The sequence below is a fragment of the Psittacula echo genome (genome assembly GCF_963264785.1).
Source record: "Psittacula echo genome assembly, chromosome: 27".
NCBI lineage: Eukaryota > Metazoa > Chordata > Aves > Psittaciformes > Psittacidae > Psittacula > Psittacula echo.
In genome coordinates, this window is record NC_137762.1 from 3,382,639 (window position 1) to 3,404,580 (window position 21,942).

A 21,942-nucleotide genomic window follows, 5' to 3' on the forward strand; every position below is an offset into this window, starting at 1 on the left:
GGAAGAGCTTCCTTGTCTCCAACCTGAACTCTCCCTGCTCCAGCCTGAACCCATCACCCCTTGTCCCCCGGGGAGGAAGAGCCCGGCTCGGGGAGGAAGACCCAGCTTTAATCACAGCCCTGAAGGCCTCCGAGGCCACGCTGGGTCCCTGGAGGAGGACTTGGATCCCATCAGAGCTCCGAGAAGAGCGGCTGCTCCCGCACGCTGGCGCTGGCCAGGCCAGGGCTGGGGCTGGCGCAGGGGCCGTGGGCGCTGACGAAGAACAGGGGGATGTGGCTGATGGTCCCCGTGGACCAGCACTGCGGGAGGCAGAGCTGTGAGGAGGAGCCCAGCACACACAGGGGATGCGTTCCCTGCCGGGAGCCCAGCAAGGACCTTCCCCCCGCTCTGCTCTCTGCCTTCCGGGTGGTTTCCCACATCCCTCCTCACGCACTGGATCCCTTGGGAACAGCGATGGGGACCGCAGGCAGGGCTGTGGGACCCGGGGCTCACTCACCACGGTCAGGAGGGCTCCGTTCTGGAAGCAGGGGTGGAAGGCGATGAGCTGGGGCTGAGCATCGCGCTCGCCCCGCAGGAACCCGCTGCAGGGGAGAGGAGGAGCCGAGGTCAGAGCATGGCCGGGGGGGCATTGGTGTCACAATGGGGGGGGTTATGGGCAAGTGCAGAGGGTTGGGCCCTGCTGGGGCCCTGAGGCAATGGGGGCTGAGGTGGTCATGGAGGAGGTGGCCCAAATGTGACTGATTGTGGGGTAAAGAAGCAGGAAGGAGCAGAAGGAAGGGACCCTTCCACTGGAACAGGGTGCTCCAAGCCCCTGTGTCCAACCTGGCCTTGAACACTGCCAGGGATGGGGCAGCCCCAGCTGCTCCGGGCACCCTGTGCCAGCGCCTCAGCACCCTCCCCGGGCAGGGCCCCAGCCCCACGCCTGCGGCACGCACCAGGGCAGGAGCTCGAACACGGGGCTGTTGCGGGTGCGGAACAGGGCGACGATCGTCTGGCTGCCGGGAGCGTCGGGGCTGCCTGCGGAGGGAGGCAAGGAGGAGCACGAGGGTTCCCTCGTCCATTGCTGTCCCCATGGGAGCCGGGGATGGGGCTCTCAAGGACCCTTCAATGACTGAAACCCAGCCCCAAGCTTGGCACAGGAAGGGTTCGGGTGACTCCTTTGGGTACCCCCCAGCCTGTGTTGCCCCGTCCCTCCAATGCAGAGGTTATTTCCCGTCCAATCCCAGTTTCTGCACTGAGATCCCTGCAGGACCTGCCTGGATGTGCGCAGGGCAGAGGGTGCCAGCTATGGCCCCCCCCCCCCTTTAAACTGAGCTTGGACCCAGCATTGGGTGCCTCCCTGCCCAAGGCAGCAGCACCCCCAGCCCCACATCCCCGTGCTCCTCAAAGCTCTGCTTTGTCCCGGAGAACCTGAATGGCTCCATTATCCCGGGGGCTGCTCCTGAAAACCAGAGCCAAGGGGGCTCCAGGAGGAACGTGGGCAACAGCGGGAACACGGAGACCCTGCACGGGGCTGGATCCGGCTGGAAGCAGGGGGGGAACCGGACTGCATCCCGCAGGCAGCAGCTCCTCACCTCGGATGATGGCCGCGAGGCGCTCGCCCGTGGGGTCCCACACCATGGAGTGAACCTCTCCTCCCACCCTGCAAGCAGCAGGAGCAGCAGTGAGAGCCCAGCACTGGGGGGCACGGACCCCCCCCCCCGGCTCCCGCTCAGCACCCGAGCGCATCGGCAGGGCTGGACCCACCTCTCCTCCCCATAGAGCGTCTCGAAGGTGGTCTCGGACAGGTCCGCCACGATGGAAGCTGTTTTGGAGCCTCCCACCTGCCCCTGCATCTCCCCTGGGACACAAAACCCACTCAGCTCCGGCTGCCCCGGCCCGGCCACCCCCCTTGTGCCTCTATGAGCCAGAAGCAACGCGATGGGGGGGGATCCGACCCCCCCAGGGCCTCACCTCGGTACTCGGAGAAGGACAAGGAGTAGATGACGGCTTCCCCCAGCACGGTGAAGAGCAGGCGGCTGCCGTCAGGGCTCCAGCACCCGGTCTGTGGGGCACGGAGCCCACGTTAGCACCCGCTGCAGGGGGGTGTGGGGCTGGCAATGGGGCAGGGGTGGGGGGGGAAACGCGCTCCGGTACCTGGCAGCGCCCGGTGATCGTGGGCCAGCGCTCGCACGTCCACATCTGCGCCTCCCACACTCTGCAGGGCGGAAGAACCGACAGGAATGGGAGAATCCCAGAGACCTGCCCCAATCCCGCTGCTCCAGGAGGCTGGATCCGACCCCCCCCTCCCCTCCCCATCGGCTGCAGTGGGAACGGGAGCAGCGAGGACACAAAGGTGGGGTCTGGAGCGGGCGGAAGCGATGCCAAGGGCAGGAGCTCACCTGAACACGGCCAAGGGGGTGGCTGCCAGCACCTTGCTGCCATCGGGAGACCAGGCCAAGTAGGTGACACCCCCCCCCCCGAACCACTGCAGCTGCACACAGCTCTCAGTGGACACGTCCCAGACCTGGAGGGGACAACGAGGAGAGGATGGAGACAACGTGGCCAGGGATGGGGCAGCCACAGCTTCCCTGGGCACCCTGTGCCAGCGCCCCAGCACCCTCACAGGGAAGAGCTTCTGCCTAAGAGCTCAGCTCAGTCTCCCCTCGGGCAGGTTCAAGCCATTCCCCTCGCCCTGTCCCTGCATCCCTCATCCCAAGCCCCTCTCCAGGTCTCCCCCAGCCCCTTTAGGCACTGGAGCTGCTCTTCCAGCCTGGGTCTGTGCTCCATGAGGTTCACAGCGCCCAGGTCCCTCTGGCTCCCACCCCTGCTGACCCCACGGCGCGCTCCCAGTCCCGGCATCCCACGGCAGCATCCCGGGGATGGAAGCAGAGCCCCGCGCTCACCAGCATGGCCGTGTCCACCGGCGACGCGGAGAGCAGGAGGTCCCCGCTGGGCGCCCAGGCCAGGCTGGTGACGGGGCTGTGCCCGGGGTAGGCCAGCACCTGAGTGCAGCCGGATGAGGGCCTGCAGGGGAGGGAAGGGCTCAGCCGCCAGCACCGGGGCTGCGCCTGCTGCTGCTGCTGCCCCAACCGCGCCGCGGGGGCCACGGAGGGGACGTCCCCACCTCGTGGAGAGGGAGGTGGGATCCAGGTGCCAGAGCAGGGCGCAGCTCTGGCAGGCGACGGCGAGGATGGAGGCGCAGAGCGGCTTCCAGGCCAGGGCGGCCACGTTCCTCTGCAGGCGATGCTTCAGCGAGGGGATGGTGGTGCTGCCAAGGCAAGAGCAAAGCTGAAGCCTCCCATAGCGCGGGTGCCTCTCTCCAGCCCTGACTGGGGTCGGGGGGGCCTTAAAGCCTCAACGGGAGTTGGGGGGGGGATGCGGCCCCGGTGTGCAGTGACCCCGAGGAGCGGCGAGCAGCGAGACCTGGGGAAGGGAACCGGAGCTGCCCTGGGGGACGGGATGGGGACAGGAGCACCGGGGCGGGGGGGGCTCAGAACACAATGGATGTGGGTGGGAGAGGTGGCGATGGGGGCAGGCAGGAGCAGCCGGGCCTCACCTGCTGGAGTTGTAGACGCGGATGGAGTCGTCCAGCAGAGCCACGGCGAACTTGCTGGTGTGGGGGTGCCAGGCGAAGGCCCGGATGCTGCAGCCGGCCCTGGGGGGAGGCACGGGGCAGGGTGAGGGGCGCCAGGCCCGGCGCAGCGGTGATGGGCTCCTGGCAATGGGGCAGCGCCAGCGCCCCTATGGAACGGAGGCGGCTCCAGAGCCTCCAGTGAAATAAAAGCTCCTTTTTGCTGCCCAATGGGCCTATTCCCTGCACTCAATCCCGGGGGTTATGCCCAGGGCTCTGGGTAGCAAACGCATCCCGGGATGGGGATTGGGATGGGGAAGGGTTTCCCAACCCTAACGCTGGCTCTCAGCACGGGGCGCGCTGCTGCACACAGCCAGGGGCCATGGGGCTGTGTGAGGGGAGGTTGGGCACCTCCAAGCGGGGGGGTCCCATCCTCATCCCCCAGCCCCGGAGCTCAGCACTCACCAGTCCACGGCCTGGGAGAAGGCAGCGATCATGTCCTCGCTGGTCAGCTGCAGGGACAGGGGCGACTGCTGAGCTGGGAGCTCAGGACCTGCCTCAGCAAAGCATCCAAAGCCCGCTTCCACCTCCATCCCCATCCCTGCCGGAGCACTTTGCTGTCCCAGTGCCCTCACCCAGCTCCCCCATGGGGTTCTCCATCCCTCATCCCACATCCCAGTGCCCCCACCCAGCTCCCCCATGGGGTTCTCCATCCCTCATCCCACATCCCAGTGCCCCCACCCAGCTCCCCCATGGGGTTCTCCATCCCTCAGCTCGCATCCCAGTGCCCTCATCCAGCTCCCCCATGGGGTTCTCCATCCCTCAGCCCGCATCCCAGTGCCCCCACCCAGCTCCCCCATGGGGTTCTCCATCCCTCAGCCCGCATCCCAGTGCCCTCATCCAGCTCCCCCATGGGGTTCTCCATCCCTCAGCCCGCATCCCAGTGCCCTCATCCAGCTCCCCCATGGGGTTCTCCATCCCTCAGCCCGCATCCCAGTGCCCTCATCCAGCTCCCCCATGGGGTTCTCCATCCCTCAGCCCGCATCCCAGTGCCCTCATCCAGCTCCCCCATGGGGTTCTCCATCCCTCAGCCCGCATCCCAGTGCCCCCACCCAGCTCCCCCATGGGGTTCTCCATCCCTCAGCCCGCATCCCAGTGCCCTCATCCAGCTCCCCCATGGGGTTCTCCATCCCTCAGCCCGCATCCCAGTGCCCTCATCCAGCTCCCCCATGGGGTTCTCCATCCCTCAGCCCGCATCCCAGTGCCCTCATCCAGCTCCCCCATGGGGTTCTCCATCCCTCAGCCCGCATCCCAGTGCCCTCATCCAGCTCCCCCATGGGGTTCTCCATCCCTCAGCCCGCATCCCAGTGCATTCCCGCATTCCCGAGCACGGGGAGGCTCACGGAGAGGTGCGGGAACAAGGAGCCGTGCAGGGAGGAGAGCCAGCGGCACAGGGCCAGCACCGAGCTGGAGCCCGACTTGAGCCATCGCAGCCCTGCAAGGGATGAGGAGCATCAGCACCAGCGGGGGCTGCAGTGAGCGGCTGGAGGGGCAGGGAGCTCCTGCAGCAGGGATGGGGATTAAGGAATGGGGGATGAAGAGAACTAAAGGGATCCCAGGGAGCTCCTGCAGCAGGGATGGGGATGAAGAGAACCAAAGGGATCCCAGGGAGCTCCTGCAGCAGGGATGGGGATGAAGAGAAGCAAAGGGATCCCAGGGTGCAGCAGGGATGGGGATGAAGAGAACCAAAGGGATCCCAGGGAGCTCCTGCAGCAGGGATGGGGATGAAGGGAACCAAAGGGATCCCAGGGAGCTCCTGCAGCAGGGATGGGGATGAAGAGAACCAAAGGGATCCCAGGGAGCTCCTGCAGCAGGGATGGGGATGAAGAGAAGCAAAGGGATCCCAGGGTGCAGCAGGGATGGGGATTAAGGAATGGGGGATGAAGGGAACCAAAGGGATCCCAGGGAGCTCCTGCAGCAGGGATGGGGATGAAGGGAATCAAAGGGATCCCAGGGAGCTCCTGCAGCAGGGATGGGGATGAAGAGAACCAAAGGGATCCCAGGGAGCTCCTGCAGCAGGGATGGGGATGAAGAGAACCAAAGGGATCCCAGGGAGCTCCTGCAGCAGGGATGGGGATGGAGGGAACCAAGGGCTCCCAGGGAGCTCCAGGCACTCACCCTCCTCCTCGGCACTGCTGAGCTCCCGGAGCACCCCGCAGAGCCCCACGTCCCGCCTGCACCGAGAGCTCCGTCAGCCCTCGCTGGGACACGAAACCCCCCCCCAAGAAACCCACACCGGGGCCTCCAAACCTCTGCCCTCCCCCGGGGCGCCCATCGCTGGGCCCAGTCCTGCACCGCGGACCCCCAGGAAGGCTCAGACCAGGTTTAAAGCAGCCCCAGAGCTCGGCTCAGCCTCCCCTCGGGCAGGTTAAAGCCGTTCCCCTCGCCCTGTCCTTGCCTCCCTCATCCCAAGCCCCTCTCCAAGGCTCCCGCAGCCGCTTACGGAGCCCTCACCGCACCCCCATGGCCTCGCGGGGCCCCGCTCCGGCCGCAGGCCCCGGGCCCGCACTCACCACGCGCTGAGGCACCGCTTCCACAGCGCCTCCCGGTGATGGATGAAGGCCGGGCGGGCGCTGAGCTCCGGCCGCGAGGGCGCCTTGAGCGCGTCCCGGGGCACGCTGAGGACGGGCAGGGCCGGGAGCTGCGGGCGGGCACCGCGGCGGGGGTGAGACGGGGCCCGGGGAGGAGCGGGCAGGGCAGGGCCCCCCCATGGGGCTCAGGCCCGGGCCTCACCTGGCTCTGCAGGGGCAGCGGCAGCCGCTCCCGCGCGCTCACCAGGGCGTTGTTGCTCTCGTAGGCGGTGACGTCCCCCGGGGGAGGCGGCGGCGGGAACAGCGCCAGGGAGCACATCCCGCGGCCGGGGCTGCACCGGGACCCGCCTCAGAGCCCGCGGGCACCGCGGGGCCTCCGCGGCCCCTCACGGACACGGAACCGGGCCCGGGCCCGGGCCTCAGCGCCTCCCGCCGGCGGCTCCGGAGCGCCCCCTGGCGGCCGTTGTGGCGCGCTGCGCGCCGGGATTTAAAGGGACCGCGGCGGCAAAGCTGGGAGGGCTCCAACGGTGACGGACACAGACATAGACATACACAGACATACATAGACATACATAGACATACATAGACAGACATGCACAGACATGACATACACAGACATACATAGACATACATAGACAGACATGCACAGACATGACATACACAGACAGACATACACAGACATACACAGACAGACATAGACATACACAGACAGACATACACAGACATACACAGACATACACAGACAGACATAGACATACACAGACAGACATACACAGACATACACAGACATACATAGACATACATAGACATACACAGACAGACATACACAGACATACACAGACATACATAGACAGACATAGACATACACAGACAGACATACACAGACATACACAGACATACACAGACATGACATACACAGACACACACAGACATACACAGACAGACATAGACATACACAGACAGACATACACAGACATACACAGACATACATAGACATACATAGACATACACAGACAGACATACACAGACATACACAGACATACATAGACAGACATAGACATACATAGACATACACAGACAGACATACACAGACATACACAGACATACATAGACATACATAGACATACATAGACATAGACATACACAGACAGACATACACAGACATACACAGACATACATAGACATACATAGACATACATAGACACAGACATACATAGACAGACATACACAGACATACACAGACAGACATGCACAGACATGACATACATAGACATACATAGACATACATAGACATACACAGACATACATAGATAGACATACATAGAGACATACACAGACATACATAGACAGACATACACAGACATACATAGATAGACATACATAGACATACATAGACATACACAGACATACATAGACAGACATACACAGACATACACAGACAGACATACAGGCATACACATACATAGACATACATACACATACATACACACGTACATACATAAACATACATACACATACATACATATACATACATATACATAATACATATACATGCATACACATACATACACAGACATACATATACATACATATACATAATACATATACATGCATACATATATACACATACATACATATACATACATGCGTACATATACATACATACACATATTGCTACATACATACGCATGCATACATATACACACGCATACGCATACATACACATACACACACATACACATACATATACAAAGATGTACACATACATACACACACACACATGCATACACATACATACATAGACATACATAGACGTACATACACACGCATACACATACGTACACATACACACACATACATATGCACACACATACACATACATAGACATAGACATAGACATACATGCACATACACAGACATACACACACATGCTTACACATGCACCAACATACACATACATACACACACATACATAGGCATACACAGACATACACGCACATACATACACACACATGCGCATGCATGTGCATACACCCACCGACACACATCTACACGCAGTAGTGACACACACCAACACACCGCGGGTGCCTGGCACCCCGTGTACCCCCATCCCACGGGGGCCCGGGTTCGGTGGGTGTCCGTGTCCCCCCCACCCCATACCCCGGTCCCATGGGTGCCCGGCTCCCATAGGTCTCCATGCCCCCCCCATACCCCCGGGTGCCCGCACCCATCCCCACGCTGTGCCTGGGTCCCCCCATACCCAGCTCCCCTGAGGCCGGGCAGGGGGTGCTCCCCTTCCCTCGCCCCCCCCCGTGGCTCATTCCCAGCTCCTCTCCCCTTTCCCCCCTCCCTTCCCGCTTTCTTCCCTTTATCCCCGTGTTTTCCTTCGCGGCCGCAGGAGCTATTTCCATGGCTCCAGGATATTCAATCAAGGCAGCGGCGGGGGGGGGGGGGGCCGCATTCCTCACCCGTTACGGAGCGAGCGGGAAGGGGGGGGACCCGCAGGAGACATCGATTTGCCCGGCGCCGCCACCGGAGCCACCGCAGCGGCCGCCGTGTCCCTGCGGCTCCGGTCCCTCGGAGCCCCCAAACCCAGCCCTATGGGGCAGAGCCGGGGGGGGGGGCCGGTGGTTTGGGAGGCTCCGGGCGGTCGAGCCCTCGGTGGCCGCGGGGCTGGGGTTTGGCTCCGGAACCTTGGCGTTGGCATCGGCCCACCCAGGGCGAGCTCGGGTTTGGGGTGAAAACACCACAAAAAAGGCAAATCCGTGGTTTTGGGGGGGGGGGGGGAGCTCCGGGTGCCCCATGGATGGGGGGGGGGGCGCTGCCGTGCCTCGGTTTCCCCACCGGGCACGGGCACGGGGGGGCGCAGCGGGGCCCGGGCAGAGCCGCCGTGAGGGAGCCCTGGGCCAGCACACGGGGGGGGGGCAGGCACCGTGCATGCGTTGCACACGTGTGTTCCTGTGCACATACATGTTCCTGTGCACATACGTGTTCCAGTGTGCACATACATATTCCTGTGCACATACATGTTCCTGTGTGCACATGTGTTCCTATGCACATATGTCTTCCTGCGTGCACATACATGTTCCTATGCACATGCATGTTCCTGTTCACATACATGTTCCTGTGCACATACGTGTTCCTTTGCACATGTGTGTTCCTATGCACATATGTGTTCTTATGCGCATACATGTTCCTCTGCACATACGCGTTCCTGTGCACATATATGTTCTTATGCACATACATGTTCCTGTGCACATACGCGTTCCTGTGCACATATATGTTCTTATGCACATACATGTTCCTGTGCACATACGTGTTCCTATGCACATATATGTTCCTATCCACTTACATGTTCCTGTTCACATACGTGTCCCTGTGTACACGCGTGTTCCTGTGCACACTGTGCCGTGTTCCCCTGCAGGGCTGTGCCAGGCCAGGGGAGGTGTGCGGGGCTGGGGCACCTGCGTGTGCTGCCGTGATGGGGGGGACCCCAAAACTGTCCCACTGGGCATGGGGACACAGGAACCAAGACAGGGGGGACCAAGGGATGGGGGGGCTGTGAGCTCATGGGGACATAGGGACACAGGGGGATGTGGTGCCATGGGGACACAGGGATGTGAGGGTTTGGGGTCCTGGGAGTGGGGAGACCCAGGAAAAAGGGCCCTGGGGCTATGGGGGCCACGGCGGAGGGGGGGCTGTGGGGACCCAGAGATCAGGGCACAGACCCACATCGTCCCCAACCCCACTCCTGCCCCACCACCTGCACACAGGGGGGGACGCATTGAACCCGAGGGGGGTCCCGTGTCCGCCCCCCCCGTGCCTCAGTTTCCCTCGGAGCCCGAGCTCGGGGGGAGCCGCTCTCACGCCTCAGCGATCCCTTTATTGCTTTGGGGGGGGGGGCACAGCTTAAAAAGGGGGGGGCACACACATGACACGACACGACATGACATGACATTAGCGCCTAATGACCCGGGCCAACCTTGTCCCTGAGCTCTGTGCGGGGGGAGAGGTTTTGGGGGGGCGAGAAGATGGGGGTTTGGGGGGGGTCAAAGTGAACCCCCCCCATGTGAGCCCCCCCCCATAATTTAAGACATAAATTATAGTCGCGGGGGGGGGGGGGCCCATCATAACTCCCCCCTCGCTGGGGCTGAGGATGGGGCCGGGGGGGGCTCAAATCTCCAGCAGGTTCCCAGGCTCGGGGCTACCGGTATCTTTGCCCGGGGGGGAGGCCGGGTTTTGCCTTGGGGGGGAAGGCGGCGGGGGCTGCTCGGGGCCCGGGGTGGTTTTGGGGGTCTCGGCGTGGGTCTTCTGGTGCTTGCTGAGGTGGTCGGAGCGGGTGAAGCGCTTGCTGCAGAGCAGGCAGGTGAACTTCTTCTCCCTGGTGTGGGTCCGGACGTGGCGCTCCAGCTCGTCGGAGCGGGTGAAGCGCTTGCCGCAGAAGAGCCAGTTGCAGACGAACGGGCGCTCCCCCGTGTGCCAGCGCAGGTGCGCTTTGAGGTGCGAGGCTTTGCCGTAGACCTTCCCGCAGCCCGGGATGTGGCAGCTGTGAACCGGCTTCCGACGGGACCCCCCCGGCCCCCCCAAGCGCTCCAGCTCCTGGCAGTTGGGGCAGTCGCAAGCCGGGCGCCCCGGCAAGGAGCCGGCGCCGCGGGGACCCTTCGGGGTTTCCCCCGGGCTGGGTTTCGGGGTCGGCGGCGCCGCGGGGGCCCCGCTGTAAGCGGGGGGGTTCAGAGCCCCGAACTCGGAGCCGTAAGCGGGGAGCGGGGGGCTCAGGGTGGGCTGCGCCTGCAGCGAGCCCTGCAGCCCCTCGGCGCCCGCCGGGCCCCCCAGCCAGCCCCCGTTGGGGTGCACGTCCCACCAGGAGGGGGCCGCGGGCCCCGAGCCCCCCGGCAGGCCCCCGCCGATGCCGCCCTTGTACCAGGAGCCGTAGGGATGCGGCATCTCCAGCGAGGGGTACACGGGGGGCAGGCACTCGCCCGAGGGGTGCCCCTTGGTCGCCACCACCACGGGGGCGCCCAGCACCTCCTGCGCGCCCGAGGGCGCCGGGAAGGGGTGGCCGAAGGGGCCGTAGTCGGGGCCGTAGGGCCCGGGTGATGCCTGGGGGCTGGCGGAGGGCGAGAGCAGCCCCGGCGCGCTGGGGAAGGCGGCGGTGAAGGAGTCACCCATAGCGGCCGTGGGGCCGGAGCAGCCCGAGGAGCGGCGCGGTTGGGGGGCGGCGTCAGTGGGGGCGTCCGGTCATGGCCCCCGGTGGCCTGCGGGGAGAGGGAGATGGGAGTTAGGGGGTGGGGGGCGGCCGGGGCCATGCGGCAGCCGTCACTGTAATGGGGTGCTATGGCAATGGGGCACCCACCACTGTAACGGGGAACCTATCAGGGCAATGGGGTACCCATCACTGTAATGGGGCGCTATGGCAATGGGGCACCCATCACTGTAATGGGGCACTATGGCAATGGGGCACCCATCAGTGCGATGGGGCACCACTGCAATGGGGTACCCATCAGTGCGATGGGGCACCCATCACTTTAATGGGGCACCACGGCAATGGGGTACCCATCAGGGTAATGGGGTACCCATCAGAGCGATGGGGCATCCATCAGTGCAATGGGGCACCACGGCAATGGGGCATCCATCACTGCAATGGGGCACCATGGCAGTGGGATACCTATCAGGACAGTGGGGCATCTGTCAGGGCAATGGGGTACCACGGCAATGGGGTACCCAGTGATATGGGGTAATTACTGTGATGGGGTAACTGGTGCAATGGGGCACCCTATATTGGGATAACCGGTGGGATGGGGCACCCTGAGCAACGGGCACCGATGGCAATGGGATACTGAGTGAAATGGGGTAATTGGTGCGATGGGGTACTCAGCATAGTGGGGCACCCAGTATTGGGGTACCGAGGCCCACAGGGCACCCCCAGGGCAATGGGGCACCCAATATTGGGGCACCCAGGTCCGTGGGGAACTCAGGACAACGGGCACCCAATATTGGGGTACGAAGCCCATGTGGCACCCAGCCCTACGGGGCACCCAATGCTGGGGTACCAATCCCTATGGGGAACCCAAGCCAACGGGCACCCAATACTGGAGCACCCATCCCCAAGCAGCAGCCCCCCCATCTACACCCAGCCCCACGGTGACCCCCATCCCATCTCCCCCTGCTCCTCCGTGCCTCAGTTTCCCCTCCAGCGCTCAGCAAACCCCATCTCCCCCCTCGCTGTGGCTTCTCCAGGGGCTCATAGCAGGGCTGTGCCATGGCAGAAACCCCCTCCCTGCCGCCCCCCCTTTGCTCCCAACCCCGGCTCCCGCTGCTTTTATGGCCCTTTTAATCGAATTAGGCTGCGGGCTCCCCCTCCCCGGGCCACTTCCTCTGCTTTAATGCCCTTCATGGCTTTCAGCTGCCGCCGCTGAGACCGGGCGTCACGAGCTGCGCCCCCCCCGCCATCCCCATTCCCAAGTTTTTCCCTTCATTTCACGTTTCCCTTCCCTTTCTCCCTCCCCCCGCTCCCGCTCTGTGGCTTTTCCAGCTTTTTTTCGCCGCTTCCTTCTGTTGGGGGGTCCCCCCCCCCCCCGTTCCCTTTTTTGCTGTGGTTTCTGCTCCTATTTTTGCGCCGGGCCCGGCCGCGGCCGCAGCGCGCTCCCGGTTTTCCAAGGATAACAAGGGCCAGGCCTGCGGGCCGGGAGCGCGGCGCTGCCGCCAGAGCTCCGTAATTAAAACCAGGGCGAGCGGCGAGCGGAGCCGCGCTTAAAATAGCGTCCAAAGAGCCCTCAGTCAGCGCCGGGGGTGCCCGAGGCCGGGAACGCCGGGAGCTGCGGCTCAGCCCCGGGGCCAAGGGGGGCACAACCGGTGGCTCCCGGTGGCCTCTGATGAGCCCAGGAGCAGGATCCCCGCTGGGGTCCTCCCATGAACGGGATGGGGATGGGGAAGGGGATGGGGATGGGGAAGGGGATGGGGAAGGGGATGGGGATGGGGATGGGGATGGGGAAGGGGATGGGGATGGGGAAGGGGATGGGGAAGGGGATGGGGATGGGGAAGGGGATGGGGAAGGGGATGGGGATGGGGATGGGGAAGGGGATGGGGAAGGGGATGGGGAAGGGGATGGGGATGGGGAAGGGGATAGGAATGGGGTAGAGGATGGGGATGGGGAAGGGGATAGGGAAGGGGATGGGAAAGGGGAAAGGGATGAAGATGGGGATGGGGAAGGAGATGGGAAAGGGGAAGGGGATGGGGATGGGGAAGGGGACGGGAATGGGGAAGGGGATGGGGATGGGGATGGGGAAGGGGAAGGGGATGGGGATGGGGAAAGAGATAGGGATGGGGAAGGTGATGGGGATGGGGAAGGGGATGGGAAAGGGGATGGGGATGGGGACGGGGAAGGGGATGGGGAAGAGGAAGGGGACGGGGATGGGGAAGGGGATAGGGATGGGGAAGGGGAAGGGGATGGGGATGGGATGGGGATGGGTCCTGCAATGGGGCTTGCCTGGTCCCCAGTTCCTGGTGTCTTGCTCCCGAATCCCAATTCCTGGGTCTTGGTCCCCAGTTTCAGGTCCCCAATCACCAATCGTTGATCTCCAGTCCCTGAGCCCCCAAGTTCCCAGGCTTTTGTCACCAGACCCCGACCCCAGGTCCCTAAATGCAGTCCTTGTCCCTAAACCCCATCCCTCATCCCTGAACCCCAGCCCTCATCCCCAATCCCAGCTCCCTAAACCCCATCCCTTGATCCCAACCCTGGGTCTCCAAACCCCATCCCTGTCCTCCATGCACCCCAACCCTGACACCCGCTGCTGTCCCCCATGGCCAATGTCCCCTCAGGTCCCCAGGCCACGCTGCCACCAGCACCCCCTGCCCTGTCCCCAGGGTCACCCCATCGCCGGGCCCTGGCTCCCCCTGCTCGCACGGTGGGGGACACTTCGGGGTCCCCCGTCCCCATCCCCTCCCTGGGCCAGGTCCTGTGGGGTTGGGGGGGGTCCAGGGACCAGGCAGGGGGGATCAGGGGAAGGGGGACACCAGCGCCCTGGCTCCTGGTCCCCACGGCTCCAAGGGACCGCAGTGGCCTCTGGAGCCATCCCAGTGTCCCAGGGTGGCCCCGTGCCAGGGGTGGACGTGGCCCCATCACCATGGCCCCAGCGGGTGCCAGGCTCTGGGGATGGAAACGTCCGGGTGCAATGGTCCTGGGGACCGATGTGTCCCCAACCCCGGCTCCGGGGTGCAATGGTCCTGGGGACCGATGTGTCCCCAACCCCGGCTCCGGGGTGCAATGGTCCTGGGGACCGATGTGTCCCCAACCCCGGCTCCGGGGTGCAATGGTCCTGGGGACCGATGTGTCCCCAACCCCGGCTCCGGGGTGCAATGGTCCTGGGGACCGATGTGTCCCCAACCCCGGCTCCGGGGTGCAATGGTCCTGGGGACCGATGTGTCCCCAACCCCGGCTCCGGGGTGCAATGGTCCTGGGGACCGATGTGTCCCCAACCCCATGTCCTGGGGCACCACAGCCCCATGCGCTGCCAGCGCCCCGGGGTGCCCCAGGCTGGGTGCAGTGGCCGGAGCGGTGGTGTCAGGATGAGAGTCCCAGCGCTGGAAATGTCCCCGTTGGAACCAATCCAGGCCATGGAGGGGGGGTCCCGTTATCCCAGGGGATTCCTCCTGGCTCGCGGGGGGCTCCTTCTCCTTTCCCTGTCGCGGGGGGGATCCCCCGTCCTGGGAGGGTCCCGTATCCCGAGGGGCTCCCCCATCCTGGAGGGATTCCCCATCCTGCAGGGTCCCGGTCCCAGGAATGGGGGGGGGGATTCGGTCTCCATCCCGGAGGGTCCCGGCTCTGGGGGCTCCCCGCATCCCAAGGGATTCCCTGTCCCGGGGGTCTCCCCTATCCCAGGGTCCCTGTCCCAGATGGGGTCCCCATCCTGGACCGTCCCAGACCCGGGGTCTGCCCTGTCCTGGAGCGGGTCCCTTATCGCGGGGGTTCCTCATCCCGAAGGATCCCTGTGCCGGGAGCCCCGTGTCCCGTATCCCTGCGCCGCTCCTTACCGCTCTCCGGGGCTCGGCGGGGCTGGATGCCGGGCTCGGGTCCCGGTGTCCCGGGGCTCGCTCGGGAGGAGGGAGCTCCGCTGCCGCCCGCCCCGCTCTGCCGCTGCGGCGGGGCTGGGCCGGGCCGGGACCGGGGCCGGGAGCCCGGCCCCCAACCGCCCCTCGCCGGGGGGGCCGGGGGCTGGGGGGGTCGGGGAGGGAGGGAAGGGGAAAGGGAAAGGAAAAGGGGAAAGAGGCTGGGAAAAAGGAACAAGGAAGAGGGAGAGAAACTGGGAAGGAAAAGAGAAGGGAAAGGAGGGAGGGGGAAGGAAAGGGGTGAAAGCAGGAAGGGAAGGGGAAAGAGAAAAGGAACCAGGGAAGGAGAAAGGAAAGGAAATCTGGGGATAAAAGGGAAAGAAAGGAAAACAGGGAAAGAAGGGGAAGGGAAGGGAAAGGGAAAGGGAAAGGGGAAGGGGAAGGGGAAAGGGAAGGGGAAGGGAAGGGAAGGGAAGGGGAAAGGAAAGAGGAAAGGGAAAGGGGAAGGAGAAGGGGAAGGGGAAGGGAAGGGAAGGGAAGGGAAGGAAAGGAAAGGAAAGGAAAGGAAAGGAAAGGAAAGGAAAGGAAAGGAAAGGAAAGGAAAGGAAAGGAAAGGAAAGGAAAGGAAAGGAAAGGAAAGGAAAGGAAAGGAAAGGAAAGGAAAGGAAGATGGCGAGGCTGAAGCTAAGGGAGGGAGGTGGAAGCTGGGGGACAGGGACTGGGATGGGGTGGGAAGAGTGGAGTGGGAAGCGGAAAGGGAAAGGTGAAGAAGGAAGGGGAAGGGAAGAAGAGAAGGGGGTAGAGGAAGGGAAAGGGAAAAGGAAAAGAGGGGAGAAGAGGCTGGGGAGGAAAGGGGGAAGAGAAAGGAAAGAGAGGGGGAGAAAGGGCAGGGGGAAAGGGAAGGGGAAAGGAAGGGGAAAGGGAAGGGGAAAGGGAAGGGGAAAGGGAGGGGAAAGGGAAGGGGAAAGGGAAGGGGAAGGGGATGGGTGAGAAAAGTGCTGGAAAAGAGGGAAGGAAGGAGGCAAAACGGGGAAGAGCCGGACCGGGAGGGGAAAGGAACAAAGGGACAAGGGGGGACCTGGGACTCGTGACCCCGCGTCTGCGGGGGGGGAGATGGGGCAAAACCACCCCAAAAGGGTGCCCGTGGGGACAGGGGTCTGGGGTGGGGGGACACGGGAGGGGGACAGGGACAGGATAGGCATGGAACAGGGCTGGGGATGGAGCAGAGACAGGGCCAAGACAGGAGCCCGGATGGAGATGGGATGTGAATGGGAGCAGGAATGGGGATGGGTCGGAGCAGGGATGGGGACACGAGGAGAGCAGGGACAGGGATGGGATGTGGATGGGAGTAGGAATGGGGATGGGATACGGATGGGAGAAGGGATAGGGATGAGATGTGAATGGGAACAGGCGTGGGGACTGGAGGGGACCAGGAATGGAGCTGGAGGTACCAGGGCTGGGGCCAGGAGTTGTGGATGGGGCGGGATGGAGCAGGGATGGGGACAGAGGGGACCAGCGATGGAGCTGGGGGCCAGAACCGGAGACAGGGACACGAGTGGCCCAGGCGATGGGGCTGGGGACGCCCGTGCCTCAGTTTCCCTCCTTACAGGGGGTTATTCCCAGCCACGCTCCTTTCCCCTTTTCCTCTCCCTCCCCCTTTTTCCTTCCTCTGTTTCCCCCCCCTTTCCCGCTCTGTTTTCCCCTTTTCCTCCGTTTCCTATCCAAGGCCGTTCCGGAGCCAGCGGGGCCCTTTCCCAGCCCTGACTCAGGGTTTTCCGCTCCGGAGCTGCCGGCGCCGTGGCCGCAACCACCGCTCCCCCCCCCCCGGCCCCAGTCCCCCCCCCGCCGCTGCACCCTCCCTGGGCTCCACTGCACTGGGACAGCTCCATCCCGTGGTCACCTGGGGGGGGGAATTGGGGTTCCGGGGGGGGGGTGTGATGATGGCAGCACCGGGACCCCCACAATTACCCTGGGGTCTGGGGGAGGATGGGGAAGGGGAGACTGAGGGGGGACACGGGGGGGTCCTTCCCCGTGGCTCCGGGTTTGTGTCCCTCTGGGGGTGTCCACTCAGCAGCCCTGAGTCTATCCCTCCCTTGGTCCCTTTCTCCCACCATCGCTGCCTTCTTCCTCCATGCCTTCATCTCTCCTTCCCTTTTTCCCTTTCTCCATCCTCCATTCCTCTTTCCCTCCATCCATTCATCATCCATAATCCATCATCCCTCCATCCCTCCATCCCTCCATCCATCCATCCATTATCCATCCATTCCTCCATCCATCCATTATCCATCCATCCCTCCACCCCTCCATCCATCCATCATCCATCCATCCATCCATCCATCCATTATCCATCCATCCATCCATCACTCCCTCCATCCATCCCTCCCTTCTTCCCATCCATCTCTCTCTTTCCCTCCATCCATCCCTCATCCATCCATTCCTCTATCCTCCATCCCTCCCTTCCTCCCATCTATCCCTCTCTTTCCCTCCCTCCCTCCCTCCATCATCCATCATCCATCCATCCATCATCCATCCATCCATCCATCATCCATCATCCATCATCCATCCATCCATCCATCCATCCATCCATCCATCATCCATCCATCCATCCATCATCCATCCATCCATCCATCCCTCCCTTCCTCCCATCCATCTCTCTCTTTCCCTCCATCCCTCCCTCCCTCTCTCCCACCTTCCCTCCATTCCTCCACTCCTCCCACCCATCCCTTTATCCCTCTCCCTCCCTCCCTGCTTCGCTCCCATCTCTGGGCGCAGCTCAGGACCTGTCCCGAGCCTGGGGGGTCTCAGCAGGACGGGCTCTGCCGCGGCCCCCCCGCTGCGGTTGAGCCAGAGCCGGGGCTGGGCCGGGGGCACCGCGGCCTTCAAAGGGAGCGACAGCAGCGGGAATGGCTTCCATGTGTGCGGGGGGGCGGCACCGGGAATGGGGACTGGGAGCACCGGGAATGGGGAGCACCGGGAATGGGGAGCACCGGGAATGGGGACTGGGAGCACCAGGAATGGGGAGCACCGGGAATGGGGACTGGGAGCACCGGGAATGGGGAGCACCAGGAATGGGGAGCACTGGGAATGGGGAGCACCGGGAATGGGGAGCACTGGGAATGGAGACTGGGGATACTGGGAATGGGGAGCACTGGGAATGGAGACTGGGGATACTGGGAATGGGGAGCACCGGGAACGGGGAGCACCGAGAATGGGGACTGGGAGCACTGGGAATGGGGAGCACCGGGAATGGGGAGCACTGGGAATGGAGAGCACTGGGAATGGGGACTGGGGGTACTGGGAATGGGGAGCACTGGGAATGGGGACTGGGGATACTGGGAATGGGGAGCACTGGGAACAGAGAGACTGGGAATGGGGACAGGGGAGCACTGGGAATGGGGAGCACCGGGAATGGGGAGCACTGGGAATGGGGACTGGTGGCACTGGGGATGTGGTACCCACCCCATAGCACAGCGCCCCTGAGTCCCCCCAGTGTCCCCTCCTATGACAGCGTCCCTCGTGTCCCCCCCGGCCCCCTGTGCCCCCCCGTCCCCCTGTGCCCCCCCCTTGTCCCTGTGCCCCCCCCTTGTCCACGTCCCCCCCCCTTGTCCACGTGCCCCCCCCGTCCCCCTGTGCCCCCCCCGTCCCCCCGTGCCCCCCCCTTGTCCCCGTGTCCCCCCCCGCTCCCTGCCCCCCCGCCGCTCCCGGATGTTTCTCTTGCGGTCGGAGGCCCCGAAATAGCGGCGGCCCCGGCCCTGTGGGTGCGCCGGGAGCGGCTGCCAGAGCCCGCGGGCTCCGGCCGGGGGCGGCCCGGCCCCGGGGACTCTCGGAGGGCTCGTACGGGGCTGAGCACCGGCACCCGCGGGGCCTGCAGGGGAGCCTGGAGCCCCCCGGATTCTGCTTGTGGGGTGCGGGAGATGGGGGGGTGTGGGGGCCCTATAGGGATTGGGGGAGCTATAGGGTGTGTGGGGACACGAAGGGCTTGTAGGACCTATAGGGTTTGGGGAGCTATAGGGTTTCGGGGGACCTATAGGGATTGGGGGAGCTATAGGGTGTGTGGGAGCCATAGGGTTTGGTGCGCCCATAGGGTTTTGGGAACCCATAGGGTTTGGGGGTATCTATAGGGTTTGGGGGACCCATAGAGTTTGGGGGACCCATAGAGTTTGGGGGAGCTATAGGGTGTGTGGGACCTATAGGGTTTGGTGAACCTATAGGGTGTGTGGGGACCCATGGGGTGTATGAGGACCTATAGTGTTTGGAGAGCGCTATAAGCTTTCGGGGTGTTATAGCGTTTGGGGGGACCCATAGAGGTTGTAGGACCCCTAGGGTTTGGGGGAGCTCTAGGACGTATGGGACCTATGGGGTTTCTCAAGGGCTATAGGGTGTGTGGGGACCCATAGCGCGTGCAGGGAGCTATAGGGGTTGGGGGCACCCCTAGGGTTTGGGGTAACCGGGGGTGAATGGAGGGGATGCGGGGGGGTCCTCGCGGATCCCATTGGAGCATTGGGGACCCGATGGGTGCCTGCGGACCCGGGGGGGGCCCCGTTTGCTCATGGGGGGGGCCCACAGGCGCCAGCAGCACCCATGGAGGGGGCCCCGGCTCGCGGCGCTCCCGACCACATCCAATGAGCCCGGAATAGCCGGGGGGGGGACGGGGGGGCTGATTCCGCCCTGTGCCCCCCCCTCCATGTGGCTCCCCCCGGGTCCCCCCCATTGCACTTTCGGGGTGCCCCCCACGCCCCGGGACCCCCCCCGGGTCCCCCCCATTGCACTTTGGGGGTGCCCCCCCCACGCCCCGGGACCCCCCCCGGGTCCCCCCCATTGCACTTTGGGGGTGCCCCCCCCACGCCCCAGGACCCCCCCCGGGTCCCCCCCATGCTTTCAGGGACCGCGGTCCCTCGGGCCCCCCCCCGGTGCCCCCCCCCCGGCCCTGGCTCGCGCCACGCGGCGTTTCTGCGGTTCCCAACCCAAAATTGCCGGGACTCGCCCGGCGTCGCCCTCAGCCGCGGCCGCCACCGGCGGGGGGGGGGCACCCCCCTGCCCCCCCCCAGTGCTCCCAGTGCCCCCATTCCCCATCCCAGTGCCCCCATCCCCATCCCAGTGCCCCCCATTCCCATCCCAGTGCCCCCATTCCCCATCCCAGTGCCCCCCATTCCCATCCCAGTGCCCCCATTCCCCATCCCAGTGCCCCCCATCCCCATCCCAGTGCCCCCCATTCCCCATCCCAGTGCCCCCCATCCCCATCCCAGTGCCCCCATCCCCATCCCAGTGCCCCCCATTCCCATCCCAGTGCCCCCCATTCCCATCCCAGTGCCCCCATCCCCATCCCAGTGCCCCCCATCCCCATCCCAGTGCCCCCATTCCCCATCCCAGTGCCCCCCATTCCCATCCCAGTGCCCCCCATTCCCATCCCAGTGCCCCCATTCCCCATCCCAGTGCCCCCCATTCCCCATCCCAGTGCCCCCATTCCCCATCCCAGTGCCCCCCATTCCCCATCCCAGTGCCCCCCATTCCCATCCCAGTGCCCCCATTCCCCATCCCAGTGCCCCCATTCCCCATCCCAGTGCCCCCCATTCCCATCCCAGTGCCCCCCATTCCCCATCCCAGTGCCCCCATTCCCATCCCAGTGCCCCCATTCCCCATCCCAGTGCCCCCCATTCCCATCCCAGTGCCCCCATTCCCATCCCAGTGCCCCCCATTCCCCATCCCAGTGCCCCCATTCCCCATCCCAGTGCCCCCCATTCCCCATCCCAGTGCCCCCCATTCCCATCCCAGTGCCCCCATTCCCCATCCCAGTGCCCCCATTCCCCATCCCAGTGCCCCCCTTCCCATCCCAGTGCCCCCCCTTCCCATCCCAGTGCCCCCCTTCCCATCCCAGTGCCCCCCATTCCCCATCCCAGTGCCCCCATTCCCATCCCAGTGCCCCCATTCCCATCCCAGTGCCCCCATTCCCCATCCCAGTGCCCCCATTCCCATCCCAGTGCCCCCCATTCCCCATCCCAGTGCCCCCATCCCCATCCCAGTGCCCCCATTCCCATCCCAGTGCCCCCCATTCCCCATCCCAGTGCCCCCCATTCCCATCCCAGTGCCCCCCATTCCCCATCCCAGTGCCCCCCATTCCCCATCCCAGTGCCCCCCATTCCCCATCCCAGTGCCCCCCATTCCCATCCCAGTGCCCCCATTCCCATCCCAGTGCCCCCCATTCCCCATCCCAGTGCCCCCCATCCTCATCCCAGTGCCCCCATTCCCATCCCAGTGCCCCCATCCCCATCCCAGTGCCCCCATTCCCATCCCAGTGCCCCCATTCCCCATCCCAGTGCCCCCCATTCCCATCCCAGTGCCCCCATTCCCATCCCAGTGCCCCCCATCCTCATCCCAGTGCCCCCATTCCCATCCCAGTGCCCCCCATTCCCCATCCCAGTGCCCCCCATTCCCATCCCAGTGCCCCCATTCCCATCCCAGTGCCCCCCATTCCCCATCCCAGTGCCCCCCATTCCCATCCCAGTGCCCCCATCCCCATCCCAGTGCCCCCATTCCCCATCCCAGTGCCCCCCATTCCCATCCCAGTGCCCCCATTCCCATCCCAGTGCCCCCCATCCTCATCCCAGTGCCCCCATTCCCATCCCAGTGCCCCCATTCCCCATCCCAGTGCCCCCCATTCCCCATCCCAGTGCCCCCCATTCCCATCCCAGTGCCCCCATTCCCATCCCAGTGCCCCCCATTCCCCATCCCAGTGCCCCCATTCCCCATCCCAGT

The 21,942-nt window shown here is 64.3% G+C and overlaps 2 protein-coding genes across 6 annotated transcripts; both read right to left on the bottom strand.

Annotated features, from left to right (window-relative positions):
• Nucleotides 1-94: 94 nt before the first annotated feature.
• Nucleotides 95-6,594, bottom strand: AAAS (aladin WD repeat nucleoporin). 5 transcript variants are annotated; one of them, XM_080635313.1, is made up of 16 exons: nt 6,389-6,594; nt 6,127-6,254; nt 5,732-5,787; nt 4,957-5,048; nt 4,019-4,065; nt 3,539-3,637; nt 3,107-3,250; nt 2,886-3,006; nt 2,382-2,506; nt 2,137-2,197; nt 1,954-2,044; nt 1,747-1,840; nt 1,575-1,642; nt 936-1,017; nt 497-581; nt 95-252 (listed from the first exon to the last, which is right to left on the bottom strand). In XM_080635313.1, exons 1-16 carry the CDS (start codon nt 6,461-6,463, stop codon nt 112-114), a joined length of 1,509 nt encoding a protein of 502 aa, XP_080491439.1. In that variant the 5' UTR covers nt 6,464-6,594; the 3' UTR covers nt 95-111. The 5 variants fall into 5 exon arrangements, with proteins under 5 accessions (XP_080491439.1, XP_080491437.1, XP_080491438.1 ...); XM_080635311.1 differs by having other exon boundaries at nt 6,347-6,594; XM_080635312.1 differs by having other exon boundaries at nt 95-299; nt 6,347-6,594.
• A 3,673-nt stretch (nt 6,595-10,267) lies between these two features.
• SP7 (Sp7 transcription factor) lies at nt 10,268-15,277 on the bottom strand. The gene is made up of 2 exons (XM_080635327.1): nt 15,175-15,277; nt 10,268-11,399 (listed from the first exon to the last, which is right to left on the bottom strand). The coding sequence occupies exon 2, from the start codon at nt 11,311-11,313 to the stop codon at nt 10,318-10,320; it is 996 nt and encodes a 331-aa protein (XP_080491453.1). The 5' UTR covers nt 11,314-11,399; nt 15,175-15,277; the 3' UTR covers nt 10,268-10,317.
• Between the last annotated feature and the right edge of the window lie 6,665 nt (nt 15,278-21,942).

What these genes read in the sequence shown, in the direction of transcription:
- AAAS (XM_080635311.1), bottom strand. Translation starts at nt 6,463, where the DNA reads ATGTGCTCCCTGGCGCTGTTCCCGCCGCCGCCTCCCCCGGGGGACGTC. An exon ending in CGCGTCTACAACTCCAGCAG is followed by an intron (nt 3,251 to 3,538) that starts GTGAGGCCCGGC and finishes TTGCCTTGGCAG; the next exon opens with CACCACCATCCCCTCGCTGA. An exon ending in ACGGAGCCCTCCTGACCGTG is followed by an intron (nt 253 to 496) that starts GTGAGTGAGCCC and finishes GTTCTTCGTCAG; the next exon opens with CGCCCACGGCCCCTGCGCCA.
- SP7 (XM_080635327.1), bottom strand. Translation starts at nt 11,313, where the DNA reads ATGGGTGACTCCTTCACCGCCGCCTTCCCCAGCGCGCCGGGGCTGCTC.